We start from the raw sequence: 14,502 nt of genomic DNA on the forward strand, positions 1-14,502 counted from the left end.
GAGATGTGTTGGTGGAATTTTGGCAGTACACTCATACAATTACATCACAATTGCAGCAACACTTCCCTGCTTTTATACTCTATTCCTTTATCTCTCAAGGCCAAAATTCCATTTTCCTTCCTTATTACCTGCTGTACCTGCATACTAGGTTTCTAAAATTCGTGCACAAGGACACCCAGGCGCCTCTGCACTGAAACACTCTGAAATTTCTCTCCATTTAGACAATAAGCTGTCCTTCCATTTTCCGACCAAAATGGACAACCTCACACTTATCACGTTGAACTCCATTTGCCAAAGGTCACCTGCAAATTTGGCTATAGAACCTTCTATCCCTGTATCCAAGTCATTCATATAGATTGTAAATAGTTGGGGCCTGAGGACCAAACACTGTGGCACCCCGCTAGTTACATCCTGCCAGCCAGAAAAAGACACATTTATCTGGACTCTCTGCCTTCTGTTGGTTAGCCAGTCTTCTATCCAAGCTAATAAATTACCCTTAACCCCAAGTGAACTTACCTTGTGTGCAGCACCTTATCAAATGCCTTCTGGAAGTCCAGATATTCTACAGCCACAGGATCCCCATTATCTACTTGGCCTGTTACATCTTCGAGGAAGTTTGTCAAACATGATTTACCAATCATAAAGCCATGCTGACTCTGATGGATTGTGTTTTGACTTTCTAAATATCCTGTTATTACCTCCTTAATAATTGACCCCAACAATTTCCCAATGACAGATGTTAAACTAACTGGTGTATAATTTCCTACTTTCTGCCTCCCTCACTTTTTGAATAAGGGGGTTACATGAGCATTTTTCCAATCCACTGGAACCTTTCCCGCATCCAGGGAATTTTGGAATATTATAACCAATGAATGCACTATCTGCGCTGCCACTTGCTTTAAGACCATAGGATGTAGGCCACCAGGCCCTGGGGACTTGTCTGCCTTCAATAGTTTGTTTAGTACTGTTTCCGTTTTGATAATGATTGTTCTAAGTTCCTCCCTTTCTATTACCTCTGCATGGCCTGTTAATATAGGGATGGTATCAATGTTCTCCACCGTGTAAACCGAGGCAAAATGTTAAATATTCAACTTCAAGTGTTAAAATGAGCTCAATTTGGATAATAGTTTGGGAAGCACTATCCTAGACTCACACCACAGTTTAGTATTGAGAAGTGAACACTTTCGGAGCAATCACATTGATATCCTATTTGCCATCACATTGTTTTGATGGGGCAGGATTCTCCAGTGCCCCAGCCGTGTGTTTCTCGACTGCGCATCGTTCGATGGTCGGGATTCTATCTTCCCACCACTTGTCATTGGGATTTCCCATTGAAACCACCCCACACCACCACAAAACTCACTGGTGGGAGTGCGCTGCCAGTGGGAAAAGTGAATCCCGATGACCTTGCTCACTAAAGGACAAATCCAGAAGGGATTTGGGATCCACGTCAATTAACCTTCTAAATCGTTAACTTTGACACCATGAAATTCCAGAAAGTGGAACTCTGATTATGTAATTTCAAAGTGGTGGATGTGCAGATCAATGTTATGAGTGAGAGCCATTTGAAAATGCAAAGCTCGCAAAGGCACTGTGCAGAATTGCAGATTTTATTGAAATTTCAATGAAAAAGATTAATTCTGACAAATAATATGTAGACATGAGACCAGTGACAAAAAATTAATGCGGGAAATATATACAAACCATCCAAATCATAGCCAAGTACAAATTCCACCCTTGTGACTGGACAGCAATATTAAATATGGATTTGAGGATCATAAAGACACAGAGACCATTCAGCCCATCCAATCAGTGCTGGTTCCCTGTCAAGCAATCCAGCCAGTTCCCATCGTCTCTGCTTTTGCCACTGGGTCAGAGTTCCAGTGCATCACCAGCGAGTTGTGTGAAACAGCTGTCCCTCACATCCCCCTGTATCTCTTACCCACAAGATCAGACAACACTGGATCAGTACAATATATGCTTCATCCAATGCCTTTATCTGTACTTTATGAATTTATTGTGCCTCCATTTCTACCTGCCCATACTCACATTCTTTGACCTATTCACACACTCTCCACACCTGTCTACAAGAGCAAAATACAGATGTTGGAAATGTAACATTAAAAACAGAAAATGCTCATCTGGTCAGGCAGCATCTGTGGAGAGAGAAACCGATTTAGTCAACGACACCCACTTCCATCAATGAACAAAAAAGAACATTTTCCACATTTGTGTGTTGTATGTTTTGTTACACCTCCTGTAGTCTCTTCCTGATATCATTCTGCTATTTAACAAGCTCCTTTTTTTTATCATTTTATTTCTTTTCCTGTGACTCTGGCTGTTTCCCTCTCCTTTCCCGAACCTTTTCCTTGTTAAAGATTGTTCTTGGTCACAGTTGCCAACTTTTATCAAAAGGTCAGAAAGACCAATAAACGCTCAGCTCCACAGATGTTGCCGGGTCCATTGTGTGTTTCCAGCTCTCTCTACACTTCTTCACCTTTCCAGCATCTACAGTATTTTGCTTTGTGTTTAAAGATTTAAGGTGAGGCTGGGAGGTGAAGTCCCTCTGTGAAATCCAACAAGGTGTGGATGGGAAATGTCAACAGAGTCTCTACAGATGTGAGTGAAAGGTTAGATAGTCGCTAAATATCATCTGGAACTCCATAGGCAAATCTCCCATGAAAGAGTTATGGCCCAGATTCATTGATTCCCCATTATTTTGTTTTTAATTTTCCAATTAAGGGAATTTAGCGTGTCCATTTAGCCTTCACATCTTTGGGTTATGGGGGTGAGACCCACGCAGACACGGGGAGAATGTGCAAACTCCACATGGTTAGTGACCTGGGGCCGGGATCGAACCCGGTTCTCAGCACCATGAGGTAGCAGTGCTAACCACTGCGCCACCATGACACTATTTGGTTCCCTAGTATTAAAGATCTTTATTGTGCTGCATTAGATAGTGTGGTAGTATGTATTGGGGGTCATGTGGGACTGGAAGCCCCAATGTCATTGGCTGACAGATCCCGGGTCCTGGTTGGCCGTTGACCTCTAGCTCCGCCCTGAAGGCGGAGTATAAGAAGCCGGAGTCCTCCCCCGCTGGCCATTCTACTATCGAGCTGCGGGGGAACAGACACGCTTAATAAAGCCTCATCGACTTCACTCTATTCGTCTCACGGAGTCTTTGTGCGCTACAATTTATTAAGCGTGCCTAAAAAGGACTATGGAGCTCAGGATCATTCCGGAATGCCTGAGGATCAGTCCCCATGCAGTGAACGCGGCAGCAGCCTTCAAGCACTGGCAGACTTGCTCCGAGGCCTACCTCAGAACGGCCACCGGCCGGGTCACAGAAGACCAAAAACTACAAGTCCTGCACTCGAGGGTGAGCACGGAGATCTTCTCCCTCATCGACGACTCGGAGGATTTCCAGACGGCGTTCGCAGCACTGAAAAGTCTCTCTGTCCGCCCAGTTAACCAAATCTACGCTCGCTACCAGCTCGCGACGAGACGGCAAGGTCCCGGAGAATCGATGGACGAATTCTACGCCGCGCTGCCGATTTTGGGACGAGCCTGCAGCTGCCCTTCGGTGAACGCAAATGAACACACGGACATGTTAATGCGTGATGCTTTTGTGGCAGGTATGAATTCCTCCCAAATCCGCCAAAGACTTCTAGAAAGAGAGTCGCTAGGACTCTCAGAGGCCCGGGCCCTAGCAGCCTCCCTAGACGTGGCCGTGCGTAATACCCGCGCCTACGGCCCCGACCGCGCGGCAGCCCATTGGGCCCCGAACTTACCCGTCGCGACAAACCCCCCCCCCCCCCGCACACCCCTCAGGCTTGCGCGGTCCAAACGCCAAGTCGCACCGGGGGCGCCCGCTGCTATTTCTGCGGCCAGGCGAAACACCCCCGACAGCGCTGCCCGGCCCGCGCAGCTATCTGCAAGAGCTGCGGGAAAAAGGGCCATTACGCGGTTGTGTGCCGGTCCCGCGAGGTCGCCGCCGTCCCGGGAGAACAGGGAGCCCTGCAAGCCGTTTACGCTCCCCAACCCCCCCAGCACGCCATGTACGACCCGCAGGCGCAGCCGCTCTGTGTCCCGACCACCGCGGTCCCGGGAGAACTGGGAGCTCTGCACGCCGCTTACGCTCCCCAACCCCCCCCACCGCAGCCTATGTATGACCCGCCGGCGCTACCGCTTTGGGTCCCGACCACCACGCTCCACGGTGAGGGAGCACCGCGCGGTCCTAGCGCTCCCCAGCGCCCCACGTGCGACCCGCAGACGGCTCCGCGCAGTCCTAGCGCTCCCCAGCGCCCCATGTGCGACCCGCAGACGGCGCCATTTTGGGTCCTGGCCAACACGAGGGGAGGAAGGGCGCCACCATCTTGGACCACCCCAGACCTGTACGACGCGTGGGGGCGGCCATTTTGTCCACCCCCGCCGCCATCTTGTGACCCCCCAGCCACGTGCGATGTATGGGGGCGGCCATTTTGTTCATCCCCGACGCCATCTTGGACGGACACAACGGACCCCACTCCACTACTACAACCACGTCTCGCTTCAATTACGCTCGATCAAGCTCGGCCCCGGACACTCCAGACGACGACGACAACGGTGCTAATAAACGGCCACGAGACACCATGCCTAGTCGACTCCGGGAGCACGGAGAGCTTTATCCACCCCGACACGGTAAGATGCTGTTCATTGACCACCTATCCCAGCGCACAAAAGATTTCCCTAGCTGCAGGATCCCACTCCGTACAGATCCAAGGATTCTGCATAGTTACCCTAACGGTGCAGGGGGGGGGAGTTCAAAAACTACAAACTAAACGTCCTTCCCCAACTCTGCGCCCCTACCTTACTGGGATTAGATTTCCAATGCAATCTACAGAGCCTTACGTTCAAATTCCCCCACTCACTATCTGCGGCCTCGCAACCCTCAAGGTGCAACCCCTGTCCTTGTTTGCGAACCTCACCCCGGATTGCAAACCCGTCGCCACGAGGAGCAGACGGTACAGCGCCCAGGACCGGACCTTCATTCGGTCCGAAGTCCAGCGGCTACTAAAGGAGGGCATAATCCAGGCCAGCAATAGTCCCTGGAGAGCGCAGGTGGTAGTTGTGAAGACAGGGGAGAAACAAAGGATGGTCATAGACTATAGCCAGACCATCAACAGGTACACACAACTAGACGCGTACCCTCTCCCCCGCATATCCGACATGGTCAATCGGATTGCCCAATATAAAGTCTTCTCCACCGTGGACCTCAAGTCCGCCTACCATCAGCTCCCCATCCGCCCAAGTGACCGCAAGTACACAGCCTTCGAGGCAGACGGGCGATTATACCATTTTCTAAGGGTCCCATTTGGCGTCACAAACGGGGTCTCGGTCTTCCAACGGGAGATGGACCGAATGGTTGATCAACATGGGTTGCGGACCACGTTCCCGTATCTCGACAATGTAACCATCTGCGTCCACGACCAGCAGGACCACGACGCCAACCTCCAAAAATTCCTCCAGCCCGCCAAAGCCTTGAACCTCACGGGCCAGGGATGTCTCGGATCGTGTCTTCAGGATCCTTAAGGGGGAGGGTGAGCAGCCAGAAGTCGTGGTGCACATTGGTACCAACGACATAGGTAGGAAAAGGGGTGTGGAGATAATAAACAAGTTTAGGGAGTTAAGCTGGAAGTTAAAAGCCAGGACAGACAGAGTTGTCATCTCTGGTTTGTTGCCGGTGCCACGTGATAGCGAGGCTAGGAATAGGGAGAGAGTGCAGTTGAACACGTGGCTGCAGGAATGGTGTAGGAGGGAGGGCTTCAGGTATTTGGATAATTGGAGCGCATTCTGGGGAAGGTGGGACCTGTACAAGCAGGACGGGTTGCATCTGAACCAGAGGGGCACCAATATCCTGGGAGGGAGGTTTTCTAGTACTCTTCGGGAGGGTTTAAACTAATTTGGCAGGGGAATGGGAACCGGATTTGTAGTCCAGCAACTAAGGTAGCCGATATTCAGGACGCCAAAGCGTGTAATGAGGCAGTGGGGAAGGGAACACTGACAAAGGAGAGTACTTGCAGGCACGGAGATGGGTTGAAGTGTGTATACTTCAACGCAAGAAGCATCAGGAATAAGGTGGGTGAACTTAAGGCATGGATCGGTACTTGGGACTACGATGTGGTGGCCATCACGGAAACTTGGATAGAAGAGGGGCAGAAATGGTTGTTGGAGGTCCCTGGTTATAGATGTTTCAATAAGATTAGGGAGGGTGGTAAAAGAGGTGGGGGGGTGGCATTATTAATTAGAGATAGTATAACAGCTGCAGAAAGGCAGTTCGAGGAGTATCACCCTATTGAGGTAGTATGGGTTGAAGTCAGAAATAGGAAAGGAGCAGTCACCTTGTTAGGAGTTTTCTATAGGCCCCCCAATAGTAGCAGAGATGTGGAGGAACAGATTGGGAAACAAATTTTGGAAAGGTGCAGAAGTCATAGGGTAGTAGTCATGGGCGACTTTAACTTCCCAAATATTGAGTGGAAACTCTTTAGATCAAATAGTTTGGATGGGGTGGTGTTTGTGCAGTGTGTCCAGGAAGCTTTTCTAACACAGTATGTAGATTGTCCGACCAGAGGAGGGGCAATATTGGATTTAGTACTGGGTAATGAACCAGGGCAAGTGATAGATTTGTTAGAAGGGGAGCATTTTGGAGATAGTGACCACAATTCTGTGACTTTCACTTTAGTAATGGAGAGGGATAGGTACGTGCAACAGGGCAAGGTTTACAATTGGGGGAAGGGTAAATACGATGTTGTCAGACAAGAATTGAAGTGCATAAGTTGGGAACATAGGCTGGCAGGGAAGGACACAAGTGAAATGTGGAACTTGTTCAAGGAACAGGTGCTACGTGTCCTTGATATGTATGTCCCTGTCAGGCAGGGAAGAGATGGTCGAGTGAGGGAACCATGGTTGACAAGAGAGGTTGAATGTCTTGTTAAGAGGAAAAAGGTGACTTATGTAAGGCTGAGGAAACAAGGTTCAGACAGGGCATTGGAGGGATACAAGATAGCCAGGAGGGAACTGAAGAAAGGGATTAGGAGAGCTAAGAGAGGGCATGAACAATCTTTGGCGGGTAGGATCAAGGAAAACCCCAAGGCCTTTTACACATATGTGAGGAATATGAGAATGACTAGAGCGAGGGTAGGTCCGATCAAGGACAGTAGCGGGAGATTGTGTATTGAGTCTGAAGAGATAGGAGAGGTCTTGAACGAGTACTTTTCTTCTGTATTTACAAATGAGAGGGACGATATTGTTGGAGAGGACAGTGTGAAACAGATTGGTAAGCTCGAGGAAATACTTGTTAGGAAGGAGGATGTGTTGGGCATTTTGAAAAACTTGAGGATAGACAAGTCCCCCGGGCCTGACGGGATATATCCAAGGATTCTATGGGAAGCAAGAGATGAAATTGCAGAGCCGTTGGCAATGATCTTTTCGTCCTCACTGGCAACAGGGGTGGTACCAGGGGATTGGAGAGTGGCGAATGTCGTGCCCCTGTTCAAAAAAGGGACTAGGGATAACCCTGGGAATTACAGGCCAGTTAGTCTTACTTCGGTGGTAGGCAAAGTAATGGAAAGGGTACTGAAGGATAGGATTTCTGAGCATCTGGAAAGACACTGCTTGATTAGGGATAGTCAGCACGGATTTGTGAGGGGTAGGTCTTGCCTTACAAATCTTATTGAATTCTTTGAGGAGGTGACCAAGCATGTGGATGAAGGTAAAGCAGTGGATGTAGTGTACATGGATTTTAGTAAGGCATTTGATAAAGTTCCCCATGGTAGGCTTATGCAGAAAGTAAGGAGGCATGGGATAGTGGGAAATTTGGCCAGTTGGATAACGAACTGGTTAACCGATAGAAGTCAGAGAGTGGTGGTGGATGGCAAATATTCAGCCTGGATCCCAGTTACCAGTGGCGTACCGCAGGGATCAGTTCTGGGTCCTCTGCTGTTTGTGATTTTCATTAATGACTTGGATGAGGGAGTTGAAGGGTGGGTCAGTAAATTTGCAGACGATACTTGTTAGGAAGGAAGATGTGTTGGGCATTTTGAAAAACTTGAGGATAGACAAGGATGATCAGGGGGTTAGATAGGGTGGACAGTGAGAGCCTTCTCCCGCGGATGGAAATGGCTGGCACGAGGGGACATAGCTTTAAACTGAGGGGTAATAGATATAGGACAGAGGTCAGAGGTAGGTTCTTTACGCAAAGAGTAGTGAGGCCGTGGAATGCCCTACCTGCTACAGTAGTGAACTCGCCAACATTGAGGGCATTTAAAAGTTTATTGGATAAACATATGGATGATAATGGCATAGTGTAGGTTAGATGGCTTTTGTTTCGGTGCAACATCGTGGGCCGAAGGGCCTGTACTGCGCTGTAATGTTCTATGTTCTATGTTCTATGATACGAAGATTGGTGGAGTTGTGGATAGTAAGGAGGGCTGTTGTCGGCTGCAAAGAGACATAGATAGGATGCAGAGCTGGGCTGAGAAGTGGCAGATGGAGTTTAACCCTGAAAAGTGTGAGGTTGTCCATTTTGGAAGGACAAATATGAATGCGGAATACAGGGTTAACGGTAGAGTTCTTGTCAATGTGGAGGAGCAGAGAGATCTTGGGGTCTATGTTCATACATCTTTGAAAGTTGCCACTCAAGTGGATAGAGCTGTGAAGAAGGCCTATGGTGTGCTCGCGTTCATTAACAGAGGGATTGAATTTAAGAGCCGTGAGGTGATGATGCAGCTGTACAATCTTTGGTAAGGCCACATTTGGAGTATTGTGTACAGTTTTGGTCGCCTCATTTTAGGAAGGATGTGGAAGCTTTGGAAAAGGTGCAAAGAAGATTTACCAGGATGTTGCCTGGAATGGAGAGTAGGTCTTACGAGGAAAGGTTGAGGGTGCTAGGCCTTTTCTCATTAGAACGGAGAAGGATGAGGGGCGACTTGATAGAGGTTTATAAGATGATCAGGGGAATAGATAGAGTAGACAGTCAGAGACTTTTTCCCCGGGTGGAACAAACCATTACAAGGGGACATAAATTTAAGGTAAAAGGTGGAAGACATAGGAGGGATATCAGAGGTAGGTTCTTTACCCAGAGAGTAGTGGGGGCATGGAATGCACTGCCTGTGGAAGTAGTTGAGTCGGAGACATTAGGGACCTTCAAGCAGCTATTGGATAGGTACATGGATTACGGTAAAATGATATAGTGTAGATTTATTTGTTCTCAAGGGCAGCACGGTAGCATTGTGGATAGCACAATTGCTTCACAGCTCCAGGGTCCCAGGTTCGATTCCGGCTTGGGTCACTGTCTGTGCGGAGTCTGCACGTCCTCCCCGTGTCTGCGTGGGTTTCCTCCGGGTGCTCCGGTTTCCTCCCACAGTCCAAAGATGTGCGGGTTAGGTGAATTGGCCAATGATAAATTGCCCTTAATGTCCAAATTGCCCTTGGTGTTGGGTGGAGGTGTTGAGTTTGGGTAGGGTGCTCTTTCCGTGAGCCGGTGCAGACTCAATGGGCCGAATGGCCTCCTTCTGCACTGTAAATTCAATGATAATCTATGATTAATCTAGGACAAAGGTTCGGCACAACATCGTGGGCCGAAGGGCCTGTTCTGTGCTGTATTTTCTATGTTCTATGTTCACGTACAACGAGGACAAGTGCGTTTTTAGCACCAATCGGCTAGCCATTCTGGGCTACGTAGTGCGCAATGGGATAGTAGGCCTCGACCCCGAAAGTATGCGCGCTCTCATGGAATTCCCCGTCCCGCACTGCCCAAAAGCCCTGAAACGCTGCCTGGGGTTCTTTTCATACTACGCCCAGTGGGTCCCCCAGTACGCAGACAAGGCCCGCCCCCTAATACAGACCACGACCTTCCCTCTGTCGACAGAGGCTTGCCAGGCCTTCAGCCGCATCAAAGGGGATATTGCAAAGGCCACGATGCGCGCCGTCAACGAGTCCCTCCCCTTCCAGGTCGAGAGCGACGCCTCCGACGTAGCTCTAGCGGCCACCCTTAACCAAGCGGGCAGACCCGTGGACATTTTCTCCCGAACCCTCCACGCCTCAGAAATCCGCCACTCCTCAGTGGAAAAGGAAGCCCAAGCCATAGTGGAAGCTGTGCGACATTGGAGGCATTACCTGGCCGGCAGGAGATTCACTCTCCTCACGGACCAACGGTCGGTAGCCTTCATGTTCGATAATGCACTGCGGGGCAAAATCAAAAACGACAAGATCTTAAGGTGGAGGATCGAGCTCTCCACCTTCAACTACGAGATTTTGTATCGTCCCGGAAAGCTGAACGAGCCGTCCGATGCCCTATCCCGCGGCACATGTGCCAACGCACAAATTAACCGCCTCCAAACCCTCCACGAGGACCTCTGCCACCCGGGGGTCACTCGGTTTTTCCACTTCATCAAGTCCCGCAATCTCCCATACTCTTTAGAGGAGGTCCGTACAGTCACAAGGGACTGCCACATCTGCGCGGAATGCAAACCGCATTTTTTCAGGCCGGATGGAGCGCACCTGATTAAGGCTTCCCGCCCCTTTGAACGCCTCAGTCTCGATTTCAAAGGGCCCTCCCCTCCACCGACCGCAACGCATATTTTCTTAATGTGGTGGACGAATACTTCCGCTTCCCTTTTGCCATTCCCTGCTCTGACATGACCGCGGCCACAGTTATTAAAGCCCTGAACAGCATCTTCACACTGTTCGGTTACCCCGCATACGTCCACAGCGACAGGGGGTCCTCTTTCATGAGTGACGAGCTGCGCCAGTTCCTGCTCAATAAGGGCATAGCCTCAAGCAGGACGACCAGCTACAACCCCCGGGGGAACGGGCAAGTAGAGAGGGAGAACGGCACGGTCTGGAAGGCCGTCCTAGTGGCCCTATGGTCCAGGGACCTCCCAGTTTCACGGTGGCAGGAGGTCCTCCCGGACGCTCTCCACTCCATCCGGTCGTTATTATGTACGAGCACTAATCAAACGCCTCATGAGCGTCTCCTTGTCTTCCCTAGGAGGTCCTCCTCTGGAACGTCGCTGCCGACCTGGCTGGCGGCCCCAGGACCCATCTTGCTCCGAAAGCGTGTGCGGGCACATAAGGCGGACCCGTTGGTCGAAAGGGTTCACCTCCTCCACGCAAACCCGCAGTACGCTTATGTGGAGTACCCCGACGGCCGACAGGACACGGTCTCCCTGCGGGATCTGGCGCCCGCCGGCAACACACACACCCCCCCGACACCATTCACCCAACCCCCCCCCCCTTCCTGCCACCGCCGCACCCCGCGACCGCCCCCTTCCCAGGAGGATCGGTTCCCCTTCCCTCAGGCCCGACCAAGGATAAAGCCCAAGCTGAAACCGTAAGGCTCCCGGAGACGACAACACCGGTACAAGCACCACCACCACCACCGGGGCCGAGGCGATCGACACGGACGACCAGACCGCCCGACCGACTCGTGGCGTCGATCTAAACCAAAATATAGACTTTTCACAAGAACATTTTTGCTTTTCTCCCTATTCCCTCTGTAAATAGTTGAAACAGGACAAAATTGTACAATGCTGTATTGCCATGTGAATGTTTTTCCTCCCAGGACCAGCCCTGTAAACCCTTACCACCATACGAAGCATCACCCCGCCGGGTTCATTTTTGACAAGGGGTGAATGTGGTAGTATGTATTGGGGGTCATGTGGGACTGGAAGCCCTAATGTCATTGGCTGATAGATCCCGGGTCCTGGTTGGCTGTTGACCTCTAGCTCCGCCCTGAAGGCGGAGTATAAGAAGCCGGAGTCCTCCACCGCTGGCCATTCTACTATCGAGCTGCGGGGGAACAGACACGCTTAATAAAGCCACATCGACTTCACTCTATTCGTCTCACGGAGTCTTTGTGCGCTACAGATAGTGATACTGTGATACTGTAGAAACAGGTTCAGTAGTAATCATCAAAAGAAAACAGGATTATGTGCTTGAAAAGGAGACATTTTCAAAGAATGTGAATAATTGAATAGCTCCCTCAAATAGCCGACACAAACATGATGGTCTAATGACCTCCTTCGTTGCTCAATGACCCTATGATGTTTTGGTTATTGTAATATGCACAAAATATTTAACAATCTACTCAATATCTTAATATTTAATCAAATGTAAAATATTCATAGGTTGGTTAATTACAGCAAATGAATACATTGTCTATGAGCAAAATCAGTCAAATCAATCCTACTTTAAAGAAGCTGTATTTATTCACTGCTGCCTATATATAATCTAAAATAAATGTTAATGATTGTTATCTGTTAATTGCCATTTCTTCAATGACAAATAGTTTAAACATGTTTGAGAAAGCACAGCATTATGTCCACTTAACGTCTTCTTTAGCTTTTATCAAATTTGCAAACAATGTCTTTAAATTCAGGTATTTCCAGATGCAGGCAGATCTGTGGAAAGGATTCATCTACAGTCTATACAATTGAAACTAATTCTAATTTGATCCCTTTGCTATGGTGTCATTATGAAATTCATTTAAAAGCTATTGGTATTGCTACTAATTTCAAATTTTCTTGCCTCCGCGGAGACGCAAGTGGATGGTGATTTCGGAATGTTGTTTAATGCCGTAGTATTCCAGCGTATGGCCATCTTCTATTGGTTTTGATTCAAAGGTCAGGTAATATTGGCTTGACGAAATGCGCTTCAGAGATTCAATCTTAGTTTTCAGGCTGGAAACGGTGTCAGTTGGGAGCACATCAATTTTCATCGTACGCCCATCTGTATCCCGGGCGAATATCTCCATTGGTTTTATCATGAGTAGCTGGAGGTTTGCATCAAAGAATATTCCGGAATCTAACAAGGATGTGTTGTCAGCCAGAATGGTTTCATTAAAGGTCAGGCGCTGCTGGGATGCTGGAACATTCCATTGTCGCTGGATGACGTCCTTGATCATTGAGATTTTGCTGGTGATGTTGACATTCAGGTTTAATGAGGTACCATCCAATCGAAACACAGTGATTTCAAATTCTTTCATTGGCTAAGACAAGTTAAAAAAAAAGAGATAAAACATGATGGGAGCTGGAAAGACAATTGTGTCCTTTTTTACTAAATACACTAAGAACAACATCTCCCTAATCTTCTTTCTGCCTCTCCTGACTGATCCTGGCTGAGGTGATAAATACATTCCAGTATCTCACACAAGTGGTGACTGAGCTCTGACTAGGTGTGTCCAACCGTTAAGCACGGAAAGCCACAAGTCAATGGTTTTTCTCACTCAAGGGGCCAAAGAGGAAATTTCTGAAAAATGACGACACAACATTAAATGTGAATTTAAAAAGTAACAGTTAATGTGAGAAAATAACAACTTGCTCAGCAAAAAAAAAGTCAAAGTGGTAAATTGATCATTTAAACTGAGTAATAAATAAGGTTCTCCATTTGAGTGTGAGAGGGTGAGTCCGGCTTACTGCTGTCTCTGGGTGCTCACTCACTCACCCACTGTGAGACTGGGTGAGAATGTTTGTTGGTGTATGGGGGCGAGGCTTTATGAGAACTCAGACTGTGAATGAGCTAGTACACACTCCCCTCTCTCATACACACACACTCTCCCCACTCACACACACACACTCTCCCCTCTCTCTCACACACACTCTCCCCACTCACACACACACACTCTCCCCTCTCTCTCACACACACACTCTCCCCACTCACACACACACTCCCCTCTCTCTCACACACACCCACTCTCCCCTCTCTCACGCACACAGACACTCGCCCCTCTCACACACACACTCTCCCCTCTCTGACACACACTCTCCCCTATCTCTCACACACACACTCTTTCCCCTCTCTCACACACACACTCTCTCCCCTCTCTCACACACACACTCTCCCCTCTCTTACACACACTCTCCCCTCTCTCTCACACACACACTCCCCTCTCTCTCACACACACAGACACTCTCCCCTCTCTCACACACACACTCCCCTCTCTCTCACACGCACACACTCTTCCCCTCTCTCACACACACTCAACCCTCTCTCTCACACACACTTAACCCTCTCTCTCACACACAGACCCTCTCCCCTCTCTCACACGCACGCACTCTTCCCCCCTCTCATACACTCTCCTCTCTTTCTCATACACACACACTCTCCCCTCTCACACAAACTCAACCCTCTCTCTCACATACAGACACTCTCCCCTCTCTCATACACACACTCTCCCCTCTCTCTCACACGCACACACTCTTCCCCCCTCTCTCATACACACTCTCCTCTCTCTCATACACACACACTCTCCCCTCTCTCTCACACACACTCAACCCTCTGTCACACACAGATACTCTCCCCTCACACACACTCAACCCTCCCTCACACACACACACTCTCCCCTCTCACACATATTCAACCCTCTCTCTCACACATGGACACTCTCCCCTCTCTCACACACACTCAACCCTCTCACACACACTTTCAACTCTCACACACACACTCTCCCTTCTCACATGCACG

The 14,502-nt window shown here is 49.1% G+C and overlaps 1 protein-coding gene across 1 annotated transcript in view; it reads right to left on the reverse strand.

Moving 5' to 3' along the window:
* Positions 1 to 14,502, reverse strand: part of LOC140413224 (2'-5'-oligoadenylate synthase-like protein 2) — a 126,122-nt gene that overhangs the window by 54,821 nt on the left and 56,799 nt on the right. Inside the window, exon 6 of the mRNA XM_072500892.1 lies at positions 12,556 to 13,027. Coding sequence (XP_072356993.1) covers positions 12,556 to 13,027 — 472 coding nt within the window. The remainder of the gene's footprint in view (positions 1 to 12,555; positions 13,028 to 14,502) is intronic.

The sequence above is a fragment of the Scyliorhinus torazame genome, chromosome 1 (assembly GCF_047496885.1).
Source record: "Scyliorhinus torazame isolate Kashiwa2021f chromosome 1, sScyTor2.1, whole genome shotgun sequence".
NCBI classification, from domain to species: Eukaryota; Metazoa; Chordata; class Chondrichthyes; order Carcharhiniformes; family Scyliorhinidae; genus Scyliorhinus; species Scyliorhinus torazame.